Raw genomic sequence first — 13,549 nt, forward strand, 5'->3', positions numbered from 1 at the left:
GCCTCCAGCCCACTCCGCATGCACTCCGCACCTTAGTATTTTACTTCAGCACTGCGCCTCCTCTGAGTCTCGGTATGTTTTTCTCTTTCCTCCTAGTTGTAGAACTTCCACTCAGCCAGCCTTCCTGTGGTTCTGGATGATGTCCATTCTGTCTTTTAGTTGTATTTTTGAAGTGGTTGTTCGAGGCAGCAAACTCTGGTGTTTACCTATGCCGCCATCTTGGTTTCCTTCAAGACATTTTTTAAAGCAGTTTGTAAGTAGAGTTTACAACCAAATTAAGGGAAGGTACCAAGCTTTAACATATACCCCCTGCTCCCACACATACATAGTTTCTCCCATTACCAATATCACTGCCCCAAATAATACCTTTTTTTAAAAAAAAACCATGGATGAGCTTATATTGACACATCATAATACCCAAGGTCTGTAGTTTACCTTAGGGTTAATTCTTGGTTGTACATTCTGTGGATCTCAACAAATCATATACGAAGCATTTCCAAGGCTCTAAAAATCCTCTGAACTTCACGTAGTCATCTTTTCCTCCTCCTCACTACCCAGCTCAGGCAACCACTGATCTCTTTATTGTCTCTATAATTTTGCCTCTTCCAAAATGTCACATAGTTGGAATTCTACAGGATGTAGCCTTTTCAGATTGGCTTTTCTCTTTTAGTAATATGCATTGACGTGCTCTCCCTCTCCGTTTTATAGCTGCATAGCTTATTTCTTTTTAGAACAAAATAATTTTCCATTTTATCCATTCACCCACTGGAGGACATCTTGGGGAATTATGAATAAAGCTGTTGTAAACATCTGTGTGCAATTTGTGTGGACATGTTTTAAACCCCTTTGGTTAAATACCAAGGAGAGTGATTGCTGGATCCTCTGGTAAGAGTCTGTTTATAAGAACTGCCAAGCTGTCTTCCAAAGTGGCTTTACAGCCGCAACAGCAATAATGACAGTTCCTGTCGCTCCTCATCCTCACCCGCACTTGTTGCTGTCAGTGGTCCAGAGTTTGGCATTCTTTGTAGGTGTCTAGTGGTATCTCCTTTTAATTTGCATCTCATTGATAACATATGATGTAGAGCATCTTTTCATATATGACTTCCCATCTGTATATATTATTTGGTGAGGTGCCTGTTAAGGTCTTTGGTCCATTTTTTAATCTGGTTGTTTTCTTGTTGCATTTTGAGCACTCTTTGTATATGTTGGATAATATACCTTTGTCAGATATATCTTTTGCAAATATTTGTTCTCAGTTGTGGCTTGTCTTCTCACTTGGTGCTGTCTTTCACAGGGCAGAAGTTTTTAGTATAAAGTCCAGATTGTCAATTATTTCTTTCATGGAGCATGCCTTTAGTGTTGTATCTAAGAAGTCATCTTCACATCCAAGGTCATCTAGGTTTTGTTCTATTTTATCTTTTAGGAGTTTTATAGTTGCATATTTTACATTTCGTCTAGTTTCAAGTTTTGTGAATGGTACAGGGTTTGTGTCCAGGCTTATTTATTTATTATTTTTTTTACATGTGGAGATTCACTTGTTCCAGCACTATTTTGTTTATAAAACGCAAAAAAAACCTGTCCTGCTCCATTGTATTGCCTTTGTTCCTCTGTCAAAGATTGTTAATTATATTTATGTGGGTCTATTTCTGGGCTATGGTGTTATATTGATCTATGTGTGTATTATTTTTTTTGCTACACTGTCTTGATTACTGTTGCTTGTAGTAAATCTTGGAATCAGCTAGTATCAGTACTCCAACTTTGTTTTTCCTCTTTCAACATTGTGTTGGCTATTGTGGGCCATTGATGCTTAGAATTAGTGGTGGTGGTGGTGGTGGTGGGTAATCTGTACTTGGTTGTATTTATAAATGATGTCACAAAATAATATCCTAGAGACTTATAGAATGATGTAGCTTATCAAGATGCCTTTCTCTCAGGAAAATCTTAAAATCATTATATTTTAGATTCTTAGAGTAGAATAGTTAAAATATCAAAACAGTCATTTGGATAGCAATGGGTAGAATAGACCAAGTAGTGAATATGTATCCAAGGGCTCTTTAGATGGTAAAAACCACATGATTGATTTCCTCAAAGACAAATTGCACAGAGAGGATAAATAGATGATAGATTGATTGATGTCAGATAGATAGGAAGATGGATAGGTAGATATATAGATCAATACACAGATATTAAAATGTCAATACGTGTTTGAAATAGAAAAGAGTAGTAACATTTTAAAAATGTATTAAGTAGTATGCCAACCTTTGTCTTAAATTATTTCTAATCATTGAAACCACTCCATGAGCCATGCAGTGTTATCTTGCTTTACACATGAGTTTCAGAAATCTGACATGATTTATCCATGCAGAACTGAGATTCAAATTAGGCTTATTTGGCTCGAAAGCCTACCTTCTTCCCACTGATTCATATGTTTTATCAAATGAAGACTAATTTTCACTGAATGTTTGTGTTTTGTTTAATAGCTCACTGTATATGTCCAGCCAGAGCAAAAGCACACAGGTGAATATGCTGCCAACATAACTCAAATTGTGTTCGATTATTATGAAGAATACTTTGCTATGAAATATGCTCTTCCTAAATTAGGTGAGAATCATTTATTTTCTTACTAGTAGCCCAATGCATGAAATTAACGCCTGAGTGGGGGGAGTGCGGGGGGGTTCCCTTAGCCCAGCTTGCACCCTCTCCAATTGGGGACCCCTTGGGGGATGTCCGACTGCCGGCAGTCGGACATCTCTCTCGCAATCTGGGACAGCTGCCTCCTAACTGCTCACCTGCCTGCCTGCCTGATTGCCCCTAACTGCCCCCCGCCAGCCTGATCACTTCTAACTGCCTCTGCTTCAGCCCCCACCACCATGACTTCCTTCCGGACATCCAGAAGATTGCAGGCCGACCTGGTCTAATGAGCATATTACCCTTTTATTACTAGGCAGCCATTGGCTCCTTCCAGTTCACCCAGATTTAGCTCTGAATGGTTGGTTTCTATGCCAGTCAGCATCTCCAGCCCTTCTCTAGGCCTGATCAGACTTGGAAGGAAATTTAGAGAGAATGTAGTCAATTCCATCTTTTTTTTTAATGTATTTTTATTGGTTTCAGAGAGGAAGGGAGAGGAAGAGAGAGAGAGAAACATCAATGATAAGAGAGAATCATTGATCAGCTGCCTCCTGCACACCCCCTACTGGGAATGGAGCCCGCAACCCAGGCATGTGCCCTTGACCAGAATCAAACCTGGGACCCTTCAGTCTGCAGGCTGACATTCTATCCACTGAGCCAAACCAGCTAGGGCATCAATTCCATCTTGATCCAGCAACTTTAATACATACAACCGGATGGTAAGTTGCTCAATTCGTAGGGAGTCAGGTTGACCTCAAGTTATACAGAGTTAAGGAAAAAGTAGAATTTCTATTTTCTAATATTGTTTAACCTTAGATAGAAATATATTTCTGTGCACTTGGAAGCTCTGTGCTTCTAAGTCCTCATTTGAAAACGTCATTCTCTTAATTTTTCACAGCTTATCCCCAAAACAGATACTCTGTATTATCTAAGTGAAAATTATTTTAAAAACTAATTAAAATGAAGTACAGAGAGGAACAAAGGGCACAAAATTACAGAGGTCTTGAAAAGAGCATTGCCATTAGTAAAAATGTGTAATTAGTAAAATTGCTATTAAAACACATGACACATTGATATCTGGAGCCAACAGGAAAAGGGCCATGGAAATTTTGAGTGCACAAAGACTGAAAAGTTATTTTTAGATTTTTAAGGAAACATTCACCCAAAGAACTTACGTTGTTAATTTTATGAACAAATGGAAAGAATGTATTTCTCACTGGACTCTTTCTTTTTCCACAGATAAGATTGCTATTCCTGACTTTGGCACTGGGGCTATGGAGAACTGGGGACTCATCACGTACCGGGAAACGAACCTGCTGTATGACCCCCTGGAGTCAGCCTCATCCAACAAGCAGAGGGTTGCCACTGTGGTTGCCCATGAACTTGTGCACCAGGTATAGAATCTTAGCCTCAAATGAGCTCATTTTGGAATTGAAATAATTTAGCCAATTAAAAGTAGCCAACTCAAAAAATCCTGCTTGAAAGTCTTTCTTAGTGCCGATAAATGTACTATAAACTTTTTTCTTTTATTTATTTTATTTTTAATTTAATTCTTTATTGTTGAGACTTTTAAGACACATTGTTTTGCCTTTAGTAAATGCACTTCCTATAACTTTAAATATTCCCAGTAATGCCTAACGAAAGGCAAGAAACTAGGGAAAATTTAGATCATTTTAAAGCCAGGAGGTAAAGGCTGAGAACTCCTGCCACTTCTGTGTCAAGTGATAAAATTTACACGAACAAATGAATGTACTGAAGTTTTCTACCAAAGGCACAAGAACTTAACTATGACACTATTGCTTATCATTTCAGTGGTTTGGAAACGCTGTGACCATGGATTGGTGGGAAGACTTGTGGCTGAATGAAGGCTTTGCTTCCTTCTTTGAGTTCCTGGGAGTAAACCATGCGGAAGGAGACTGGCAGATGGTGAGTCCTAAGCATACAAGCTCCACATCTCCGTTTTTCTCATGCCAAGCAGATGGAAGCATTTGGACTATAACCCAGAGTCTGGGGCCAAGGGAAGTGGTGAATCAGGAATTCCAGTGTGAGAATGGGGTGGAGCCAGCTGGCTCTACTGCACTGGACCCCAGAGCCTAGGCCCAGGCCCTAGAGGACAACTGGCCACCAGGATCTGGGGATGTCCTCAGTAGAGTCACTCAAGAACACGTATCAGGGCAGGAAAAAATTAGCTTCGACAGTGCCAACTCTGTTCAAGAAAGTGTCTGCAGTGCTAACCCTCTGAAAAGTGTCTCAGCCTAATTTTGTGAATGACTTACCTTACACAGGTTGCTGAAATAGTGCGGTGAAGAGATGAGAGCATAAACTTACTAGTTCAACTCAAGTTCAAATCCTAGATGCTTCGTTTCTTAGGGGTTTCACAGGGAATGTGACCAAGTTACATATCCTCTCTGAGTCAGTTCCATTGTCTACGAAAAAACATTGTTCTCTGTCTTCTAAGTTCCCAAAATGCACATGTAATTACTATTATCATACTGTGTGTGTCCCTGAGGGGCCTGGAACAGAGGCTTCTATGAACTCTACAGACATGTCTTTCCAAAAAGCTAGATCTGTTTGTATTTATATTTAGATAGCGAGAGTATTCTTATCTGTGTATATATATGAAAGTGGGTGCAGATGTGTGAAATTAGAGAATCACAGTTGTGTACTGTATAGACTACTGCCCTCTAGTGGACAGAATAAAAAGACAATGTTAAATGCTTGAAGCCCTACAGCTTCCACAATCTACTTTAAAAAATGAAAGTTAATTTGTAACAATTGTTTCTTTACAAATTTAATATACATCAAATTTTTTACCCATGAAACTATTGAAATTTTGGATCAAATAATTCTTGATTGTGGGCTGTTCTGTGTCTTTTAGAATAGTTAGCAATGTCTTGGGCTTATATCTACTATATCTACTAGATGCCCGTTATCCTTCCATTCCAGTTGTAAAACCAAAAATGTCTTCCCATATTTCTAGATGTCCCCTGGGGACAGAAATATAATCTCCTAGTTGAGAACTACCTATCGATGCTGAAAATTGCTGATTTCATAATTTATTGAAATTAAGCTATGTAAATGAAAAAATGTCTTTTCTATAAAATAAACTGATGTCCTTCTTACAGCAAGACATAAGAAATTATAATCTTTTAATATTGTTATATATAATCCTTTATATGTTCACATTCCAATTTCAGTGTTTTAAAAACACCAATTAAATTCCAGAAGAATTTAGTATGCAATTCTTAAGTAAAATCTAATCACACAATTGAACTCAGTTATTCTTCATTCATTCATTCATTTCTCATTCAGTAAATACTATAAAGCACCTAAAACTGAATAAATAATATTTGCCATTAAGAAGTTCCCAAATTGGTGTCTTGTGGGTGGAAAGGGAAGATAAATAAAGATGCATCATAAGAGAGCTCGCTAAGTACCACAGTAGTGGAGCCTCATTTCACGGGTGAAAATGTGACGCTCAGGGTCTATAACATTCCACTGTCACACAGACAATTGGTAGCACAACTAAGACTAGACTAAAATTTCCTGACACTGAGAACAGGATTCTGTCTACTTACCTAAAGACTCTACAGGAGCAGAAAAAATTGAAGTCCAAGTCAAAATTATCTTGATTGGCAGTCATTACTCTAATATTCTGTAACTTTAGGTCTAAATATATTTCTGTGTATTTGGAAGCTCTGTATGTCTAAATCCTCATTTAAAAACTTTATTCTCTTCATGCCTCACAGTTTACCTTGATTGACAGTAGTACCTTGCCTATTATAAAAGGAAATCATAAAATCTGAAAATGTAAACTAATAGTTTTAATTCACTAAGACCAATAAAGCTTTTGATTTTTTTTATTAGTAGTGATTTAACAAGTTAGGTTTTAGAACCTAATTGATTAAGAATCAAAATAATAATAGCTGTGTTAGGTTTTCCCTTTATGCCAGGTACTCTGCCAATTGCTTACCATGCATTAGCTCATTGAATCAGCTGCACAATTCTAAAAAGTAGATGCCATCATTACCCTATTTAGCAGGTAAGGGAACTTGTTTGAACTTAATATCGAGGAAGTGGAAAGATGAGCTTTGAACCAGAAAGACTATGGGGCTAGACCGCTCAACAACTTTATTTTGGTGAGAAAACAGGACTGGAATGAGAAGATGATTATTAATTGAACTAAAGCAAAAGTAAATGTTTTCTTCAATTAATTATATCTCACCCAAATTCCAATGATTAGTTGGAAAAACATTTTTTTTTAAAGAACTCAAGCATCAATTTTTGGTAAATCAACATGCTTCCTCAATTCTCAGAACAAATCTGGGAGGAGATGATATCATTCCCACTGCACAGATATGGGATTCAAAAGTCTGGCACACGTCTGAAAGCCACACAGAGGCAACAGAGGCAGCATCCACAGACGCTTGTGTCTCCTTAGCCTGTAACATGGAGGCAAAGTCAAAGGCGTTATAAATAGGAGAAAGTAATGGAACCAGTATAGACGATTAGTGTAAGACGGGATTGATTCGAACACCCAATGCTTGTTTTAAATAATCGGAATAATTTATATTTATTTCCCTCAATTTGTGTTATATGCATGCTATGTTGAAATCTGAACCAGTGTGAAGGAAGTACTACATTTCTCCGGTTCATTCTGTCATTTCAGCGGGACCAGATGTTACTTGAAGATGTGCTGCCTGTACAAGAGGATGATTCTTTGATGTCTTCACACCCCATTGTTGTAACTGTGTAGAATACTGCTGAAATCACATCTGCTTTTGATGGAATATCCTACAGCAAGGTGGGGAAACTATGGCATTGTTTTCAGTATCTTCCTGCTTGGTGCCTTTTCTTTTAGTAAATCCGCAAAATGGTGGTCATGTGATTAAACTACGTTAATAGGCGTTAGAAACAGTGCAGAACTTATTCTGAGTGAATATCCAAAAGCTTGTCCTCTTCAGTGAAACTGATCAATGTGATCAGTGTCTCAGGATTTTGAATCAGATTTTTAGAAAAATTCTCTTTTGTACTTTTGTTTATAACAGGACTTACTCTGCTAATTGAACATTTAAACTTTAGGCACCAAATTTTAAATTGCTTTATTTGATTTTTATTTTCTGTTAATTCTCACCCAAGGGTATATATATATTTTAAGAGAGAGTGGAAGAGGGGGGAAGAGAGGGGGTAAGAGAGAGAGGAAACATGGATCATCAATGTGAGAGAGACACATTGATGGTTGCCTCCCTAACACGCCTCGACTGGGGCTGGGATCGAACCTGCAACCCAGATATGTCTCACCCTTGACCAGGAATTGAACCTGAGATCCTTCTGTGTGCGGGCAGATGCTCTAACCACTGGGAACACCAGTCAGGGTTGTTTTGTTTTGTTTTTTAAAGGCAGTAGGTTTTTTAAAGGCAGTATATATATATATTTGTCCATGGGGTTAATAAGAAATGCCATACATGTGGACACCTTTTCTAGTAGACTCCTTTAGTGCTTCTAATAAGTGGTTAAATCCAACTCAGTTTGGAAGAATTACCTTTATTCATTTTTAGGTAAGATTTAATGATGACTTTGTTAACATGTTGTAAAAGGGCAGTTTTATCCATTATAATTTTATGAAAAGTGGCTGAAAAATCTATAGTGACCTAAAGTTTTGCTACTCATTTTCTTCCTCAATATGTCCTATAGCTTCTCCTCTAAACATATTCATACCTGAATGCAGATAATTTATCAAATATCTACTTCCCTATGTTAAATATAATTCTTTTTCAAGTATTTTAATATAAATTATAAGTAGCCAGAATTGTATCCTGAAACTGCTTTCTTTATTCGTGAAAGAACACAGCATTTATAAGATGTTCTCTCCTTCTCTTTCATTAAAAAGTCCCCCTCTGCTGGTTCATTTTGTGAACTGCAATAGTTACTTGAGCCTCAAGCCACTGAAATGCTGGCGGCTATTTTATCTATTTCGATTTCTCTTTATCCATAAGTTATTTCAGAAGCACTGATACAGGAGTGTGCAAAGTGGTATTTTTACCCTAACGTAACAAAGCTATAATTAGTAATTTAGCAGAATCATCTTCAAGAAATCTCACAAATATGATCATGAAATTATAGTCACAATAATAATTACTGGTATTTGTCCCTTACATATCTTTTATCAGTTTACTTTCTCATTCTTTTCCATTATAGGGAGCTTCCATTCTGAGAATGATTGAAGACTGGATAACACCAGCGAACTTTCAAAAAGGATGTCAGGTATGATTTATTATTTTTAATGATATTAAAAGCAAACTATACTATGTGGCTGATGAATGTTAAGAATTGTAATTAATTAAGGGAAATTCCATTTTTACTGTAACTTTCTTTATTCAGAGATAGGCAACATAGCAAAACATCAAAAACTGATTCACATCCACTTAAGTGCCTACTGTACATTGTATCAATAATTATCCTGTGGCAAGTTTCATAGAGTATTTTAAACAATTTACTTGGTCTGTTTTGTGTGTGTGTGTGTGTGTGTGTGTCCTTTACATGTGAATGAGTCTGCTGGGCACACTGAGTAGCTTAAACAACAGACACTTATTTTCTCACAGTTCTGGAGGCTCAGGAGTGGGCGATGAAGAAGGACACTTCCCATCTAAACTTAAATACGTCCCCAAGGCCTCATCTCCAAACACCATTATGTTGGCATTGGGGATTAGGGCTTCAATGTGTGAACGTCTGGGGAAAATGATTTAGTCTGTAGCAACATGATATAAAAATATAAACCTATCTATTAAAGTCTTCTCTTACAGATTTTAGAAAGACTCTTTCCTTATGACTGTATTTGAAAATGGTTAATGTAAACATTCCTACTACGGTGGAGTCAGTGAGTAAAAAAGGCCTGCTCCTTTTTGGAAATGGAAATGACAATAAGCTTTCTAGAGCATTTCGCGTATGCCACTGCAGCTTATTCCTCCCATTAGCTGTTTGCATTTGATTTTGCTCTCCCGGCAGACTCTAAGCCAGTTCTCTCGGGGTCTTAGATCATCAAAGCAGCGGCACTGCATCCCCCATCCTGTCTGCAGGTTGGCCCCACTGCAGCCTGGAGATGGACCGCCTTCCTGGTGTTGGCCTTCCCTCTCCATCCTCCCTCCCCGCTCTGACGTCCCAGGCAGTTAGCAGAGCGGCGCTGACTGGCTGGCTCCCAGCCTATAAAGCGGGATACGGGTCAGCGCAGTGGCCCCACTAGCCTTTCTACAGAGCACCGTGCGGTGACCTCCCAGGGCAGTGCCTGTCCACCCTGCCTGTAACCCTCGCTACCACCCTGTCTGCTTGTGTGGCATGAGTGTTTTCTCGACTGCCCCGAAAGGAGCTGGTCCCTTTCAACCCAATATTAAAGTTCCCAGGTGACTATGAAAGCAAGAAGTAAGAGCAGCATTTAGGATGTATTCAGTCAGTACCCAAGTACCTCTTCCTCCGTTTGCCCATAATAAAGTGTTCTGTTTGGACGTTAGGTGGTAAGGGGAGGCTTCATGCTTGTTCTTATATGTGCATTAGAACATTGTGTAAGTTTCCCACCAGCTTCAAACTCAGAGTTCATGTCTGCTCTCGCTGTAAGCACCTTTAGTGAGGAACTCTGCCGTCATATCTTTGCATAAACTCCAGTGCCTAGAACGCATCACACGAGATCCCCAAAATGTTTCTTAAATGAGTGAGTCTGTTTCAACTTTGTTTGTTCATGTATTCTGTTCTTCAGAATCGACATAGAAGTGAGATCATATGGTATTTGTCTTTCACTGACTGACTTATTTTACTTAGCATAATGCCCTCTAGGTCCATTCATACTGTCACATATGGTAACAGTTCATTTTTTATGGCCAAGTAATATTCCATCGTATATATGTACCACAGCTTTTTTATTCATTCACCTATCGATGGACATTTGGGTTGCTTCTATATTTTGGCTATTGTAAATAATTCTGCAATGAACATAGAAGTGCATATATCCTTTCTAATTAGTTTTGGGTTTCTTCCGATATATACCCAGAAGTGGAATTGCTGAGTTATAAGGTAGTTCCATTTTTAATTTTTTGAGGAACCTCCATACTGTTTTCCATAGTGGCTGCACCAGTCTACATTCCCACCAACAGTGCAAGAGGGTTCCCTTTTCTCCACATCCTCACCAGTATTTGTTGTTTTTTGATTTATTGATGATAGCCATTCTGGCAGGTGTGGGGTGACATCTCATTGTGGTTTTAACTTGCATTTTTCTGATGATTAGTGAAGTTGAGCATCTTTTCATATGTCTACAGGCCATCTGTGTGTCTAAAATGAGTACCTTTAATATAGTGTTTACATAAATATTCAGTAGAAGCAAGAAATACAATTTACAAAAAAAAAAAAAAAGCCCTGGCTGGGTAGCTTAGTTAGAATATTGTTCCCATGGGCCACGGTGAGGGTTCAGCCTCTGGTCAGGACCCTTACAAGAAGCAATCAATGAACTCATAAATAAGAGGAACAACAAACCCATGTTTCCCTCAAATCAATAAAAAAAATAACTATAGTGGCAAAACCCCCACAAACGGGTCCAGGATTCAGAATTCTCCTCAAGATAATCTCAGGCAAATTTGTTCACCTCTTTAAGCATCAGTTTCCTTCACCGCCACCCCTCCCCCCAAATGTGGGAGTTGTATGAAGTAATATTCAAGGTCCCTTTCAGTTCCAAGATTGCTTGTTTCTAAGCTCAAGACATTGTGAAAATACTGATAAACTCCTCCAAATTAATCTTAAGAAGCTACTATTCACTAGAAGTTGACATTAACAGATATCTGTAGTTATAATTCTTAATATTCCAAGTATCCAATTATTTTACCAAAATAAATGAATTTTGCAAACTCTGGGATGAATACCTGAAATTGACACTAGAGTATGCGCCTGTCATTTCTTCTCCTTGCCTTTGCCTGCCCTCCGGTGGCGGTGCTGACCGGTGAACTAGCCAGAAGAGCAAACGTGAAGGCCCCATTCCAAACTGGCCTCAGCCCTTTCAGGCTTCGGGGAGCAGTCCTGCTAACACTGTTCTATCTCTCTATGCCTGAAAAGAAGAGGAATGTAGAAGATAATGAGACCTAGGTACAGCACCTCTTGCAAATTGTAACAAATTAGAGTGAAAAATACATGTGCAAAGTCAACCACTAGTTATTTTCTTTGAAGGCTCAGAGAATATTTAAGAAGTTTCTGTTTTGTTTTGTTTTAACCCTCCCCTGAGGATATTTTTCTCATTGACTTTTAGAGAGAGTGGAAGGGAGAGGGAGAGACACAGAGAAACACCGATGTGAGAGAGATACATCAATTGGTTGCCTGCTGCATGCCCCTAACCAGAGCTGGAGCCTGCAACCAAAGTATGTGCCCTTGTCCAGAATTGAACCCGAGAATCTTCAATCTGCAGGCCAGCGCTCTATCCATGGAGCCAAATTGGCTAGGGCAAGAAGTTTCTGTTTTTATCAAAGGCTTCCACATTTTAAAATATATTTTTATTTATTTCAGAGAGAAGGGAGAGAAAGAGATAGAAACATCAGTGATAAGAGAGAATCATTGATTGGCTGCCTCCTGAACGCCCCCTATTGGGACTGAGCCCACAACCCAGGCATGTGCCCTGACCGGGAATGAACCATAACTTCCTGGTTCATAGGTCAATGCTCAATCACTGAGCCAAGCTGGCCAGCCAGGCAAAGACCCCCACATTTTAAATGGGACAACCCTAGAGAGTGACAAAGGAGCAATACAGTGGGAACTTTGCAAGGTGCGCTGGAGAACCACCCGTGGTGCTCAATTATGAGGTTAGGGGAAGACTGGGAATTTCTCTAGGAATAAGTCACATATCTGAAAACTCAGATATAGAGAGATTTTGTAAATAGAATTGCCAAAAGGGGAAGTCTTCTAATTAAAATTTTGTATTTTAAAAATATTTGAAGACTTATTCTTTAAAGTGAATGATGTCCCCAATTTTTCCACCGCCACCACCACCACCATCATCATCAATCAATCAAAAGGTTGTATATTCATTTCAAACTATTGTCTGTGGGCATAATCTGGCCTACCACTTATTTTTGAAAGGTCTGCAGGCAAAATTATTTCTAAATTCTTAAATAGCTGAAAAAATTCTAAAGAAGAGTAATTCATGACACGAAAATTATGTGCCACTCAAATATCAGTGTGCATAAATAAGCTTTCATTGGAAGGCAGCTCATTCACTTAGATGTTATTTATGGCTGCTTTTCTGCTTTGGAGGTAGAGTTGAGTAGTTGCAACAGAGATTTTATGGCCCACAATGCTTAAAATCCTCACTATATAGCTTTTTATACAAAAGTATTTTTCAGCCATTTAAAAATTTAGAAATAATTTTGTTTGCAGAGCCCTGGCTTAGAGCCAAGCTCACTTGTTTTATGTTTGATTATCACCTTAATCACCCATGTGTATGATGGGGTCATGTAGTGTCTGAGATGAGAAAACACCACGATACGTGAAGATACGGGATGCAGCAGGCAGTGGATAGATTACCACCATTAAATAAAGATCACAGAATTATGGCTCTCTCTTCAGAGTGGATCAGAAGTGTTATGAACTGTTGACTGTTTGCTGAACACTTCACTCCCCTTGTCTATCTTATATTGTTTGTCCTGAAAAAAATGAAACTATTTCTCTTGTTCACAATTGCAATCGATTAAAAAAAAAGAACAAACTCATTAATAAGAAAAAATATTTCTCTCCCTAGCCGTTTGGCTCAGTGGATCGAGCATCAGGACCAAAGGGTCCTGGGTTCGATTCCAGTCAAAGCTTGGTTGCAGTCTCCTCCTTGGGCCCAGAGCCTGGTCAGGGCTCATGCAGAAGGCAACCAATCAATGTGTTTCTCTCACATCGATGTTTCTCTCTC

General features: G+C 38.6%; 1 protein-coding gene across 1 annotated transcript in view; it reads left to right on the top strand.

Moving 5' to 3' along the window:
- ENPEP (glutamyl aminopeptidase) overlaps positions 1–13,549 on the top strand; it is a 112,144-nt gene that overhangs the window by 32,750 nt on the left and 65,845 nt on the right. The window contains 5 exon segments of the mRNA XM_006755234.2: positions 2,481–2,601; positions 3,868–4,022; positions 4,441–4,554; positions 7,298–7,432; positions 8,827–8,892. Of these exon segments, the coding sequence (XP_006755297.1) occupies positions 2,481–2,601; positions 3,868–4,022; positions 4,441–4,554; positions 7,298–7,432; positions 8,827–8,892 (591 nt within the window).

Source organism: Myotis davidii, unplaced genomic scaffold, assembly GCF_000327345.1.
Source record: "Myotis davidii unplaced genomic scaffold, ASM32734v1 scaffold973, whole genome shotgun sequence".
In the NCBI taxonomy this organism is placed as follows: domain Eukaryota; kingdom Metazoa; phylum Chordata; class Mammalia; order Chiroptera; family Vespertilionidae; genus Myotis; species Myotis davidii.